General features: G+C 36.0%; 1 protein-coding gene across 2 annotated transcripts in view; it reads right to left on the bottom strand.

Moving 5' to 3' along the window:
* Positions 1 to 234: 234 nt before the first annotated feature.
* The window catches only part of USP34 (ubiquitin specific peptidase 34), a 152,890-nt gene continuing 139,296 nt past the window's right edge, over positions 235 to 13,828 (bottom strand). For both annotated transcript variants that reach the window (XM_083348413.1, XM_083348412.1), the window contains exons 73-80: positions 13,051 to 13,155; positions 7,849 to 7,973; positions 7,276 to 7,399; positions 6,480 to 6,559; positions 5,959 to 6,099; positions 5,255 to 5,401; positions 3,152 to 3,311; positions 235 to 2,460 (exon numbers count right to left, since the gene is read on the bottom strand). In XM_083348413.1, the coding sequence (XP_083204539.1) occupies positions 1,850 to 2,460; positions 3,152 to 3,311; positions 5,255 to 5,401; positions 5,959 to 6,099; positions 6,480 to 6,559; positions 7,276 to 7,399; positions 7,849 to 7,973; positions 13,051 to 13,155 (1,493 nt within the window). In that variant the 3' untranslated portion in view covers positions 235 to 1,849. The remainder of the gene's footprint in view (positions 2,461 to 3,151; positions 3,312 to 5,254; positions 5,402 to 5,958; positions 6,100 to 6,479; positions 6,560 to 7,275; positions 7,400 to 7,848; positions 7,974 to 13,050; positions 13,156 to 13,828) is intronic.

Below are 13,828 nucleotides of genomic sequence, written 5' to 3' on the forward strand. Positions count from 1 at the left end.
TCCTTGCTTTTCCATGTGTGGGTGGAGAATGTCTATTTGAATGCTTTCCTTTAATTGGTGAAGGATTATTTATCATTTCAAACACTTTTGAATATTTATTAATAGTATACTACCAACCATGAATTATTCTAAATACTTTGATATTCAAAATGTCTATTTTATAAAGTGTAGTTATAAACCAATTTAGTTTAAGCTTTTTAAAATAAAGACTACAAAGTATTTTTTCATTGATGTTCTTATTCAATTTTATTTGACATTTTTTTATAATTCAGAGCATTAAACAAATCTTATTAAAAATGCATTTACCTCTCATGCACTGTATTTACCGTTTTATTCACTCCTCTGGTAAGAAAAAAGATAACTATTTTCTCTTGATTTATAAATATCCAAATATTTTTTTAAAGTATTCAAGAACTCTTTAAAACACTTTTGGTATATTATGCTGCTAAAGCGCCTCTTCTAATTTCACTCCCTCTGGTCTTTTACATCTTCACTGAAGATTTTCTTGGCTTCAAATCTGGATACTTTTTAAAATAATAGAATTATGTTTACTTTTAGTTATGCACATATTAACCACTAGTATAGTGAACTGAACTGACATACATTATATAGCCCCGTTCAGAATCTATCTGCATTTGCTCAATATAGGATTGAAAACCCTATTTTAAAATATACTGCTACTACTTTTAGTATTATCATAATCTGATATTTAAGTTTCATTTTGAAGTTGTCATGTAATTTTATGACATATAATGCAATTCCTGTAAAATGTGTATTTGTAATCCTTTATTAATTTTCCATTTTTTCTTCTGAATGCATGATACATCCTCTGACATTCACTCAGATGTATTCATTGCTTTATTAAAAATAGTTACAGACAAAAAAGGTATCCAAAATGTAAAATATATCACCACGTGTGAGACTCAGAGGAGTACTGGCTTCACTAGGGATTTTACAGGGATATGTAGGTGAGTATAGAGTATTCTAAATAGCCCTGTCCATTCTTCAACAGACTATAGATGTCAGGGAACAGAGCAGCTGGGAAGCGTGCACACACCTCTCTGAGCTCCTATTTCTGGAAAGGAAATAATGGACTACAGAGGCAACATATATAAAAACAAATGAAAAGTCATCACAATCAGTTTAATGAAGTGCACAGAATAGCAATTGGTCATGTCAATAAAAATAAAACAATTAATTTTACATCAAATGTGCTTTATTTTCATCACATGTATTCTGTTAAATAAAGCACCGCATATATATATATATATATATATATATATATATATATATATATATATATATATATATATATATATATATATATATAGTGTGTGTGTGTGTGTGTATACTGTCAGGCCACAGCTAAAGAGGATTCTTTATAGAATCAATTTTTTGTGGTTGTTTAGTATACAAGTAAACTTAATTTTGATAATAAGAACCACAGCAATTGGAGGCAAGCTGCCTCTTTTGTAAGGTACAAAACTGGCACAGAGGACACAATATTATACACCGTAAAAATGCAGTTAAATTTCAATTACGTCATACAGGGCAAGGAGTCCCTGCTCTCCCAGACAGGCATATTAAATGAAAGCCACCACAGTGAACTTTGAATTACATAAACATATTCATTATCTGATTGCCCTTTAAGAAAACATACGGTAGATGCAAAATAATTTTTTAATTTGAAGTTCTGCCTGACCAATTAAGCATATAAATTTCATCTTGCCATTCAAGCAGAAAGCACTGGACAAACTGAAGCACAAAACAGAAATAAGCAGAACTTATACAAACAGCATTTTTAAAAGGGAGAAAAAAAGACTTTAAAAGCACGCATGCTCCTCTACTGTCAAGAAGCAGCTTGGTTTCCTTTGCCAGATATCCTCGTAACCACATGAATTGTTGATTCAATGGTCCTGCAAAGGATGTCTAAAATGTCTTGATGTTGCTGCTGCATGTGACTCAACAATCCTCTGGAATGGCTACAACTAAGTGATAAGCCAGACTCAGGGTCCTGGGAAGCTTGACTTTCAGAGTTCTTCAGATCTGTGAGGTCAGAAAGAACAGCAGAAATAGATGTGGAGGGGAACTCATTATCATCCTCTATAATGTGAGAATCCTTGGAGCTTGATGGCTCTTTCAGATCTTTACATTCTTCAAATCTTCCACTGCCCAGCTGTTCCTCCCCATGGTGTGAATGAGTAGCTAGCATCATATCTTCAGAAAATGAAGAGGGAACTTCCATACGGTACTCCTTAATAGAATTATTTTCAGGGGAAGGCAGGTCCTGTTCGGTGCCTGGGTCAATGATGGAGGAGTCTCTTGTCTCATTGTCGGAGGTGCTGGTTGGAGTCAAGGCTTCCCTAGGTTCATTTTTCAAATCACTGATGCAACTGTCTACTGTATGCTCCTCATCACTGCTAACCCGTCTTCTTTTTACTGGAGTGGCTCCCTCATCATCTGTACAATTAAAATAGATACTGATGAAATAATATAGGAATCGACTGCCATAATGAACTATTTTTACTGAAAGAACAAAAATGTCACATTCCTTTTATATATTTCTCTTTCCTCCTCTCTTCCCAAAGATGCTTTGAAATGTTTGAGAGCTTCAAGAATAACTTCTTTATCCTGCTGGCTGGAGCACACTGCTTAGGAAATATTTTTGCTGGTGAAAAGAAATTCTGGGTCCATCTGAAATGCTTCCCAGCCATTTGATTTAAGAAAAATTTCTAGGTTAAAAATGAGTTATTTCAACCCAAATTTTGTTAATCATTTGTTAATAAGTTCTTATCTGTTTAATTAACTTATCAGTGCTAGAGTTATTTTATATACATTCAAGCTTTAAGATGATTATCACCCTTATTATTCAATGTACACGATAAACTGGGTTCCTGTCAACCAGAAGAGAAATATTTAGTTTTCAAGATGTTACAAGACTGTTGATTTTACTTTGTCAGTTTAATAGGGATTTATTTCAGAACATTTCCAGCTGAATAGTTCTCAGAACAAGCAGTAGTTTCAGACACGGTTCAGCAAGGAAAAGTTAAATATGACTCTCAAAATAAATTTTCTACTTGTAAACTGCCCACAGTCACTTGGATGGTGAGATGTGGGTGGTGTATAGATTTTATTAATAAATAAAACAAACCTTTAGTTTTTCGTTCTTTGGCTTCTTGTTCCTGCAATGAGCTTTTTTGTTGTTGACAAGTTTTGCATTTGTTTAGTAGCTCTTGCAAAGTAGGTATTAGGGCAGGATTCAGCTGTTTGGGGGTGTGCACAGAAAGCAGTAAAGTGAGGGCTCGAAGGTCCTATAAAAGATAAGTTAAGTCAATGCATTTAATGAAATGAAATTAATTTGTTCTCTGAGTGTATGTACACATTATATAAACAGTAACCAAATAAATTGCATATATCTATGCCTGCAGAAGAAAATTCTGACTCATTTTTACATGTCAATTTTAAAAAATAATTTTCCATTGGCAGTATCAATATCTTGGATATTCTGTTTTTATCATGTATCCTGTATAGCTTAAATCAAGAGGGAAACAAGTGGAAGGTATTAACAATGATGCATCACAGCTGTAAATCTAACAGCGTTTAAATAGTATTATTGTACTATGCTCAGTGGGAGAAAGAGATGACAGCATCTTTTACTATAAATAATATAACATTGATTATAATAGGTAAAATATATTATACTACAATATAATGGAATGTCATATTTTTTTTTGAAAATATGTATTTTTATATGAAATAAAAGGATTATAATGAGGATAATAAAACAAACATGTAACATTGATATATCTATTAAAATAAGAAAATGAATGTGTACCATATGCAGTATTATTGATAAATGCAGTTTTGACTGTTAACAAATTTTTTTAGCACTATAACTAAATTTCCATTTTGCCTAGTTTCCAAGGTTTTATTTTGGCTAACTCCCTTTTACTATCACCTTGTACCATTTTCTGTTGCAACCATCCCACCCACCGATAAGGACTTCGTTCTCTCTCCTAAAGCTTTGCAAATCTGGCTTTAATTCCAGGCCTGGGATTGTTGTTTATTATTTAAACCCGTTTTGTTTTGTATTTTGTTGCTTATTGGATCATTTTAGTCTGGGCTGTCTGATTTTATGTATTGGGATGCTTTTGTGTTATTTTTATATGCCAAATCTTAGTTCAAACATCTGGCTAACTGTGCAACAAATAATAATCATAATTCAGGATGGAAGCTGAGGAGTCATCTACAACATACAATGTAAGAACTGCAACAACCACTATGTAGGATAAACAGGTAGAAGACTGGCAGAACACATCCATGAACACCAACTAGCAGTCAGAAGACATGATGAAAATTCTTTAATTTCACAACACATAGATTGATTTAACCATAGTTTCAATTGGGAAAATGTGACAATCCTAGACCGGGCTAAATCCAAAAATGCCAGGAAATTACTAGAAGCCTGGCACTGACAAATTAGCCATCAATAGACCCATCGACATTAACAACATCTATAGACTATGCAAAAGAGGCAATCAACCAGCCCAAAAAGGAACAAAAAGACCCAAACACCTCTCTACCAGCAATCAGCACCAAGATTAACTTCAGACCAGCAATCAAATAAACAATACCCAAATCAAGAAACTGCCAAAGAGCCATTAGTAAACAGCCTAACAAAAGTATCCCTAAGACCGCCCTCACCCAGACAGGCAAGACACCAGAATATAAACTGACAGCAAACAGCACTCCTTACTAGCACTGATGATGTTATCTAGTCTGGATAATGAAACGTCTGCAAGAAAACAAGGAAGCTCAGAGAGCATCAAGGACCCCTCATTTCAACCCTGAATTACAAATAATTCTCCTTTATTGATATATAGATGTGTATGTGTATGTGTATGTATATGCATGTGTGTGTACCTCGTCATCTTCAGGCTGGTGTCTTCGGCTTCGTGCTTGTGCAAGACACCAGCCTGAAGATGACGAGCGGGACCTCGTCGAAACGTCGCCAAGACACTATTAATCTTACACGGGAAAAGACCCAAATACGCCAAGACCTACATACCTGTACCCATGAAAATCTACAAAAACATACATACATACATACGTGTTTATATGTGTGTATGTATACATAAGCATGCATACATACATACATGCCTGTCACTGTAGGATTGTCATTTTTAACTTATAGGAATAAAAATGCTTTACGTAAATCAATACAGTATTTAAAGAGAAAATAAAGTTTATTTACCCCATTTAAAGTAGAACTTGCTTTAAAAATTTCAACTCGCTGATTGGCAAATTCTGATTCCAGATTCTGATACTGGTTGATCAAATTTGTAATCAGATTATTGATTATTCCAGCACAATTTGCTTCAGAAAACACTTGTCCTTGTACCTGTAAAATAAGGAATTCTGAAACCTAATTTGCAATTCTGTGAAATGATGTCATCATAGCACTATTTCCTACGGTAAACTGAACTATGGGTGTAGAATTGAAAGAAAAAGAAGACAACTGTCTGTGGAAAAACAGATCTATACTGATTGTCATGTGTATCACATTAAAATTAATGTTTACATTATTTAATTCACAAATGTATGTATATACATTGCAAATTGGAATATCTATTTAATATTTGCACAACAAAATATTTATATTATCCAATTTTTTAAGTGCCTACTTTCTTTCACTTTTGGAGAGGCACAAAAGAGACTCATCAGCAGTTCAAATAAACCAATTACTGAAGAATCTTTCTTTAAAAAAAAACACCTCCTCAGCATATATTAGACCAGCAACAACAACCACATTCCATAACCTCAGCCCTGTGTACTTCTCCCTGATTCGTAAAACATATTGTGTTGATGGGCCACTTCAATGCACCTAAAGGACAATGGGACAGCATTTTGATATGAAAATATCTGAAGCTCTGACCAAGGCATAACAATTTTTCATACCTTGAGAAGGAAATGCGTTAAAAAAGTATAAACAATGTTGTTGTTAAGAAATGTTCTCTCATCCATTAGGATGCATTTAATATACTCTGCAAACACAGGGTCTTCACACAGGAGCTTGATGCAATTCTTTGACATGGAAGACTAAAAAGAGAAAGGCGATCAGAGCTTCACAATTAATATTCCATCTGAATCATTGTGGATATGTGATTTCAATTTGTTAGAGATGTTACACATATGTCAATCATTGGAATAGAACTTTTCAGAATTTTCTAGGAGAGTAAATATAGCACCAGACTGTAACAATTCCTCAGTATCTTTCACCCTGTCCTTTATTAATAAAATAATAAATTGATTAACCTCTGTTGTGCTGCTCACAATAAACTTGTACATTTGGAGTTATTAGAATCTCAGCAAGAAAGCCTGTATGAAAATGCCATTCATCATCTGTCATTAAATGATGATCAAACACACACTTTACTGTTCAGATAAAAACATTCCATTTAGACATAAATTAATTTTACCTGACTTTGGCAAAGCTCAGTCCAAAGTTTTGGAAACAAAGCTAGATGAAGAGGTAAGCCTTCATATGCAACAAGAACACCTAGATTTTAAAAATAAAAATTCAATTACGTTCTTAAGATTATAAAGGTATAGATATGCCAGAAATACAGTTGCTTATCTCTTAACACTTAAGAAGAAAACTAGGTATCATGAGCAATACAAACTGCCATGAGAGTTGCTAGTTAAATAAATAATTGATTTTAAAAGGCATAAACTAGTTTAACTGTAAAATAAACCAAATCTATAGTCTACCCAATGATCTTGCACCAATTTCCAACCAAAAATCATGTTGTGTTTAATAGTAATTTCAATATAAAAATCCTGCATATATTTACTCAAATTCACCATGTTTATCATGTTTTACTCTTAGACAAATGTGTAGTTATCCTGCCTTTCTTATTTATTCTACAGTTAGATAGCAATGTGGCAACAATTTGAATAAAATTCTTTATCTTTGAATTTACAAGTAGGCTTCTGCTAAAAAGATTCATTTAATCCCAACTTGCTATTTTAGCAAATCAGTTGGAAAACTGAATAAAGCAACTCTTCACGTAATTTTTATAAAAAAGAAAATATTCAATTTACCTTCAATGAATTTAAAAATTAAATGCTTATTAATTCTGATGTTGCAATTTACTCTTCCACATACACAAAGCGGTAAGCAGTAGCCTATGCACTAAACAACAGGTTTTGTCAACTACTGTGCTTGTTAACTCAAAAAGGAATCTTTTGGGCATGGCACAAATTCATACTTACTCATTTTGACTAAAGTTTCTGTGAATTTCTCACAGTTGATGGCAACTCGGCATAAGAGATGGATGAACTGATGGTATGAAAAAAAGTAATCTAGTAGCATACGGTCATAAACCTCATCTTTACCCTGAAGATTTAAAGAAACTTGTGTTTACAAAACAAAATAAAAACATGAAAAATATATCTAAATATGAAAAAATGAACAGTTAACTATCATAATAAAGCTGCCAATGGAATTTTGTTACATCTGTGATAAATTAAGCCAATGAATGATAATTAAACCAAATACATTCAGAAGTGCAGTTCTCATTACCAACAACCACATCACAATAATTCTTAAACTCATCAATCAAGCTTATCCTTGACTGTAGGTGTTACTTTATGTAACATCAAATGTTACATAAAGGAAACTACTTTCCTGATACATATTTTGTTTTAATTGAATTTTAAATTCAAGATCCTTATTTATTGTTTTAATGATTTTTAGTGCATTTTAATTAAATAATTGTAAGTTGCTTAGTGTCGCTTTGTCAGGATGGATGGCATATAAGTTTGGTAAATAAATAAAATAAATACCTTGTTAGCTTCTACCATTGTAGGCAAAAGGCACATATTAAGTTCAGGGCGAGGTGGGCGGATATTACTTTTGCCTCCTATCAACTTCAGATTTTCACGGCATGGGAAATAAGGACCAAGAGACACTGCAGTGGAAATGAAAAGGAGAGGCATTAACCAAATGTGTACATTTCATCTTTACAAAGAGTAGCCATCCCAATTCTCTTCCAAAAAAATAAAAGATAAATGGTATATAGTTTACCCATTACTTTTTGTTGCTCAGAAAACCGTCACTGTTAATTTATTTAAAGTAATATAACATCAAATACATAAATAGATGTAAAGCCATTAACTTCATGATCTACTCTTTATGTTTGACTGCTGCTGATACTGTTATCCTCCATTAAAATGTAATTGCCACTGCTATAAGGAGTCCCTTCACAGCTCCTCATGTCAGACAGGCTGAAACAATCAACATTTATTCTGAAAAAGGCATGACTGAGGATCATATGGCAAAAGGCAGGGAGGAAACGAAAGGCAACTTCCAGCCTTTTACCCTAGAGCAGGGGTCAGCAACCTGAAACAATGAAAGAGCCACTCGGAACCGGTTCCCTCGCAAAAGAAAAAACTGGGAACCGCAAAAAATGTGTGCGCATGCATGTACATGCACGCATGTGCAGAACAGGGTTTGACTGAAGAGTGGAGCCAAGGCGAGATATGCACCTACCCTGCATATTTGAATTGATTGGTTGAACCTTTTTAGTCCCACTTTGGGTTTTCTTTGGACTACACATAGCAGAGGACTGGGAGCTGCAGGAGATGGCTGAAAGAGCCACATGCAGCTCCGGAGCCGCAGGTTGCAGACCTGTGCCCTAGAGCATTGGTGGTGAACCTACGGCATGTGTGCCAGAGGTGGCATGCAGAGCCCTCTCTGTCAGCATGCATGCCGTCACCCCAGCCCCGCCTCCCCCCATGGCCCCCTCACTAGCAGCCCCCCCGGAGAGTTGCCCCTAGGCACAGCCCGCGTGGAGCAGCGCAGCCAAAGACATGGCAGCCGGGCAGCAGGGACAAGACTCCACCCTCAGCCCCGTTACACACAGATGATCCTGCGGAGCACAGGCAGGTGTGGCCATGACGCTGCAGGGCCACGTGGGTGATCTGCTGCGGGCTGTAGAGGTGGTAGGTAGGCCCTGTGGGTGGACGGGGCAGGAAACGGAACAGGCGGGGGCAGAGCGGGAACGAGCGAGGTGGTTTTTGGACACTCGTTGTTTAAAAGGTTTGCCATCACTGCCCTAGAAGATGAGCCCTGCTATCACATGGTACCTAACAGTCATTCCAGTCATTCCTCTTTAAAGCTTTGAAGTAATGTTATTTTGTGCCTGAAACACAAGTAGAAATTTAAACCCGCAGGCTTTCTCTGCCCTTTTTTCTTCTTCTTTTTTATATTTTTTTCTATAGCAAAGACCAGTGACTTGCACCCAGAGACTTTATTATTATTTTTAGCTTCTCTAGCTAGCTTAGATCCTTACCCTCCACCCTTTTCTGCTTTTTATTTTTCAGTCTTTTTTTCCTCATTTTTCCCCGCTTCAACTTTCTTATGGAGATTTTTATTATCTGAATTGTAAGTAAAGTACAGGCAGCTCTTCACTTACAACCACAATTGTGACTAAAACTCCTACTGTTAAGCAAGGTGCTTGTTAAGCGAGTCATGCCCCATTTTATGACCTTATTTTTGCTCTGAAGTGCCTAAATTTTTCAAGCAACTGAATTTTGAGCAGGTAACTTTGGGGATGCAGTCATAAGTGCAAAGACTAGGCATAAGTCACTTTTTTCAGTACTTTTGGAATTTTGAACAGTCATTAAACAAATGGTTGTAACTCGAGGATTTATACATATTCACTTACATGGATATGATGGAATTATTTTTAAGACGAGCAATTAGCTCAAGAAGAGAGAAATGAAGATATAAAAAGCAGAACTGAAACCAGTTAAAAGTGGTAAAAGATTTTCCAATAACTGCTATTTTTATCACATTTTATCACATGCAATATAATCGATACCACACAACAAACTCCAATCCCTCTGTCCAGTGATACTAAGGCAGCTCTCCCAAGGCAATATGCATTTGGGCAACTATGACAGTTGAATAGCTGCCTTGGTTGATGTTATCCCAGCAGCCATTAAAAGGAAGACCCATGTGATACAATAGCAGAGAATACTTCACAAGAGATTTGAGGCCTTGGCACTTGCATCCAAAAATCTGTCTGTAGACAGAGAAAACAGCACATCTATGTAATCTGTGTAGCTGCTGGGACAGATTTTCTATAGGACATGCTTCAAATTGGGATACATTTCATGGGATTCTAATATGTTAATTAGAATTTTGAGTGCAAGATTCCCTTTTTGTGGGAACCACTTTATGTGTTTGATATGGAAACATTCAAGATCGATAAAACAGGTGAACAGATGCTGAGAATACTTATCTTTCCAAATGACACACACCTAGATCATTCTAAAGAAAGCTCCAGATCAAGTGTTATTTATTTTTAAAAGTGATACAGCTTTCCATATTGTAACTATAACCCGGGGCAGCTCACAAGACAATAAAAACAGCAACATCCCCACAACCTCTCATTTCATCCTAAGTCAACACTATTCCATGTACCAACATATTATCTTGCTGAGTTCCAGTCTCATTCTATCCCGATTCCCCTTTCCACTAAAAATGGGAAAACTACAGGAATTTCTCAGATTATAATGGCAGTTGGGACCAGAATTTCCAAAGCACCAACGTGAGCATTCCCAGTTGCCATCATTAAACAAGGACTGCATGTGGTCGCAAATTCTGATGTTGGAAATAAGGGGAATGGAGCCCTCTGCCCTTTGAAGCCCCCTGCCCTTTGGAGCACTCTTTCCCCTCAGATCCAGCAAGTCCTTGCCCATCTAGCCTTCTGAAATGTATTGTACTTGGGTTTTTTTCCACAAGCATTGGGGAAACATGAGGCTATAGTCCAGTGAAGTTGTCTGTTAATATATGAGATGCCGGGGGGGGGGGGGGGGGGAGACTGTGAGTTTTTATTTTTTTACTGCTTTTGTTGTTTCTAAAGTGAGGGAAAAATATTTGATCCCCTGCTGATTTTGTACACTTGCCCACTGACGAAGAAATTATCAGTCTATAATTTTAATGGTAGATTTATTTTAACAGCGAGAGAGAGAATAACAACAAAAAATCCAGAAAAAAGCATTTCAAAAAAGTTATAAATTGATTTGCATTTTAATGAATGAAATAAGTATTTGACCCCTTTGCAAAACATGCTGGCAAGCACACAGGTCAGACATTCCTTGTAGTTGGCCACCAGCTTTGCACACATCTCAGGAGGGATTTTGTCTGTTTGGCAGCTCGAACCTTCACCTCCCTCTACAGATTTTCTATGGCTAGCTACTCCAGGATCTTAATGTGTTGCTTCTTGAGCCAGTCCTTTGTTGCCTTGGCCCTGTGTTTTGGGTCACTGCCATGCTGGAATACCCATCCATGACCCATTTTCAATGCCCTGGCTGAGGGAAGAGGTTCTCACAAAAAAATTTGTCGGTAGATGGGCCCGTCCATTGTCCCTTTGATGTGGTGATGTTGTCCTGTCCACTTAGCACAAAAACACCCCCAAAGCTTAATGTTTCCACCTCCATGTTTGACAGTGGGGATGGTGCTCCTGAGGTCATAAGCAGCATTTCTCCTCCTCCTAACACGGTGAGTTGAGTTGACACCAAAGAGCTCGATTTTGGTCTCATCCGACCACAACACTTTCACCCAGTTCTCCTCTGAATCATTCAGATGTTCACTGGCAAATTTCACACAGGCCTGTACATGTGCTTTCTTGAGCAGTGGGATCTTGCAGGCACTGCAGGATTTCAGTCCTTCACTGCGTAGTGTGTTACCAATTGTTTTCTTGGTGACTATGATCCCAGCTGCCTTGAGATCATTGACAAGATCCTCCCATGTGGTTCTGGGCTGATTCCTCATCGTATCATGATCATTGAAACTCCACGAGGTGAGATCTTGCATGGAGCCTCAGACCGAGGGAGATTAACAGTTATTTTGTGTTTCTTCCATTTGCGAATAATCGTGCCAACTGTTGTCACCTTTTCACCAAGCTGCTTGGTGATAGTCTTGTAGCCCATTCCAGACTTGTGTATGTCTACAATCTTGTCCTTGACATCCTTGGACAGCTCTTTGGCCTTGGCCATGGTGGAGTTTGGAATCTGATTGGTTGCTTCTGTAGACAGGTGTCTTTTATATAGGTAACTAGCTGAGATTAGGAGCACTCCCTTTAAGAGAATACTCCTAATCTCAGCTTGTTACCTGTATAAAAGACACCTAGGAGCCAGAAATCTTGCTGATTGATAGATCAAATACTTATTTCACTCATTAAAATGCAAATCAATTTAAAACTTTTTTGAAATGTGTTTTTCTGGATTTTTTTTTGTTATTCTGTCTCTCACTGTTAAAATAAACCTACCATTAAAATTACAGACTGATCATTTCTTTGTCAGTGGGCAAATGTACAAAATCAGCAGAGGATCAAATATTTTTCCCCTTACTGTAAGTTGTCCATGGTTATGGTACATAAGACGGGAGACTATATTGGTCTTATAAATAACAAACAAACAAAAAGCAATTTTTAGCCTCAATGGTTGCAAGATTTACTTTCCTGTTTCAGTAGGGATATGTAATTATAAAAATCTCAATTTGTAACAGTAATAGTAAACTAATGATTACTATTAGAACAAATCAATATTATTTGAACTTGCTTTCAAATCTCAGATGTTTAGGAAAAAGAAGAGATGACCACCTGTGTATATGGAGACTTTCTCCCTCTCTTTCTCTATTTATTTATTTAGATAGAATGTTGATTTTGGCATCAAGAAACAATGCCTTAACAATAAATATGCTGTTCACTCTAGGCTGCCTAAAATATATTTTTCTGACTGAGAAGAGTATTTTTCAAGAGCAGTCTAAGAGTAATAAATTTAAAACATCTGTGAATAATTGAATGCCTCGGGTTAATTAGGTTGGTCATATTCTTTGCAGTTAATTGAATTTCTTCTTGCCTCTCAAACTACTTCCTGCCTCAAAGTAAATCTGTAATCTCAAAACTATTTTATTATATTGTAAATTAGAATTTTTATGTACAAGTATAAATAACCTTGTTATCTGAATATACATACTTGGTATGTTGCTATGATGGTATGTGCAATGGTTGTGTTGGAGAAAAGGAACTAAAGTGTGCAGAAAGTCATGAGGGCTTAACAGTACCAGTTCCTTGAGGACATCTGCAAAAGAAAAAAAAAGTCTCACATGTAATTATATATTTATTGGACTTATGTGGCACTTCATGGTAGCAGGTTTATGCTCTTAAAAAGAAACCTGCACTCTAATAAACTTTGCATAAATGTTTTGTACAATTAGGAAAAACATAAACATGATCAGACAGTAATTATTTGCTATAATTTAGACATGATATTAAAATCTGGTTCATGGTTTATAGAAATGTTATTCAGACAACCCAATCTTCAGTTATCATTCACTTTAAGTATTTTATAGCAATTTACAAAAATAAAATATTGCAACCAATATAGCATTCTTGTTTGTTTTACGGTATAATCAGTCTATAAATTTTAAGTTTTATCCATGGCATCTTATACTGAACCAGAAGTTGTTGAAGAGGATTCCTTGCTAACTTTCTCAAATGATTAGTTGTGATGAGAATAAGCAGACTTCAGCAGCTCCAAATGAATCTTTAAATGCAATCTCAGAGACCATTTCGTGATTAATCAGAACATCTGGTTCAACATCTGCCTCCTGCCATCAGCTCTTCCCGTGAGTGGGACAAATTGCTAATCATTACCTTTGTTAACCAATTTATACTTCTGGTCACAGTTCACCAAGAAATGTGTTGCCACTGATTGAACACAAAGTTAATTATTATGCTAGTTATGCCTTCAC

The sequence above is a fragment of the Vipera ursinii genome, assembly GCF_947247035.1.
Source record: "Vipera ursinii genome assembly, chromosome: 1".
NCBI classification, from domain to species: Eukaryota; Metazoa; Chordata; class Lepidosauria; order Squamata; family Viperidae; genus Vipera; species Vipera ursinii.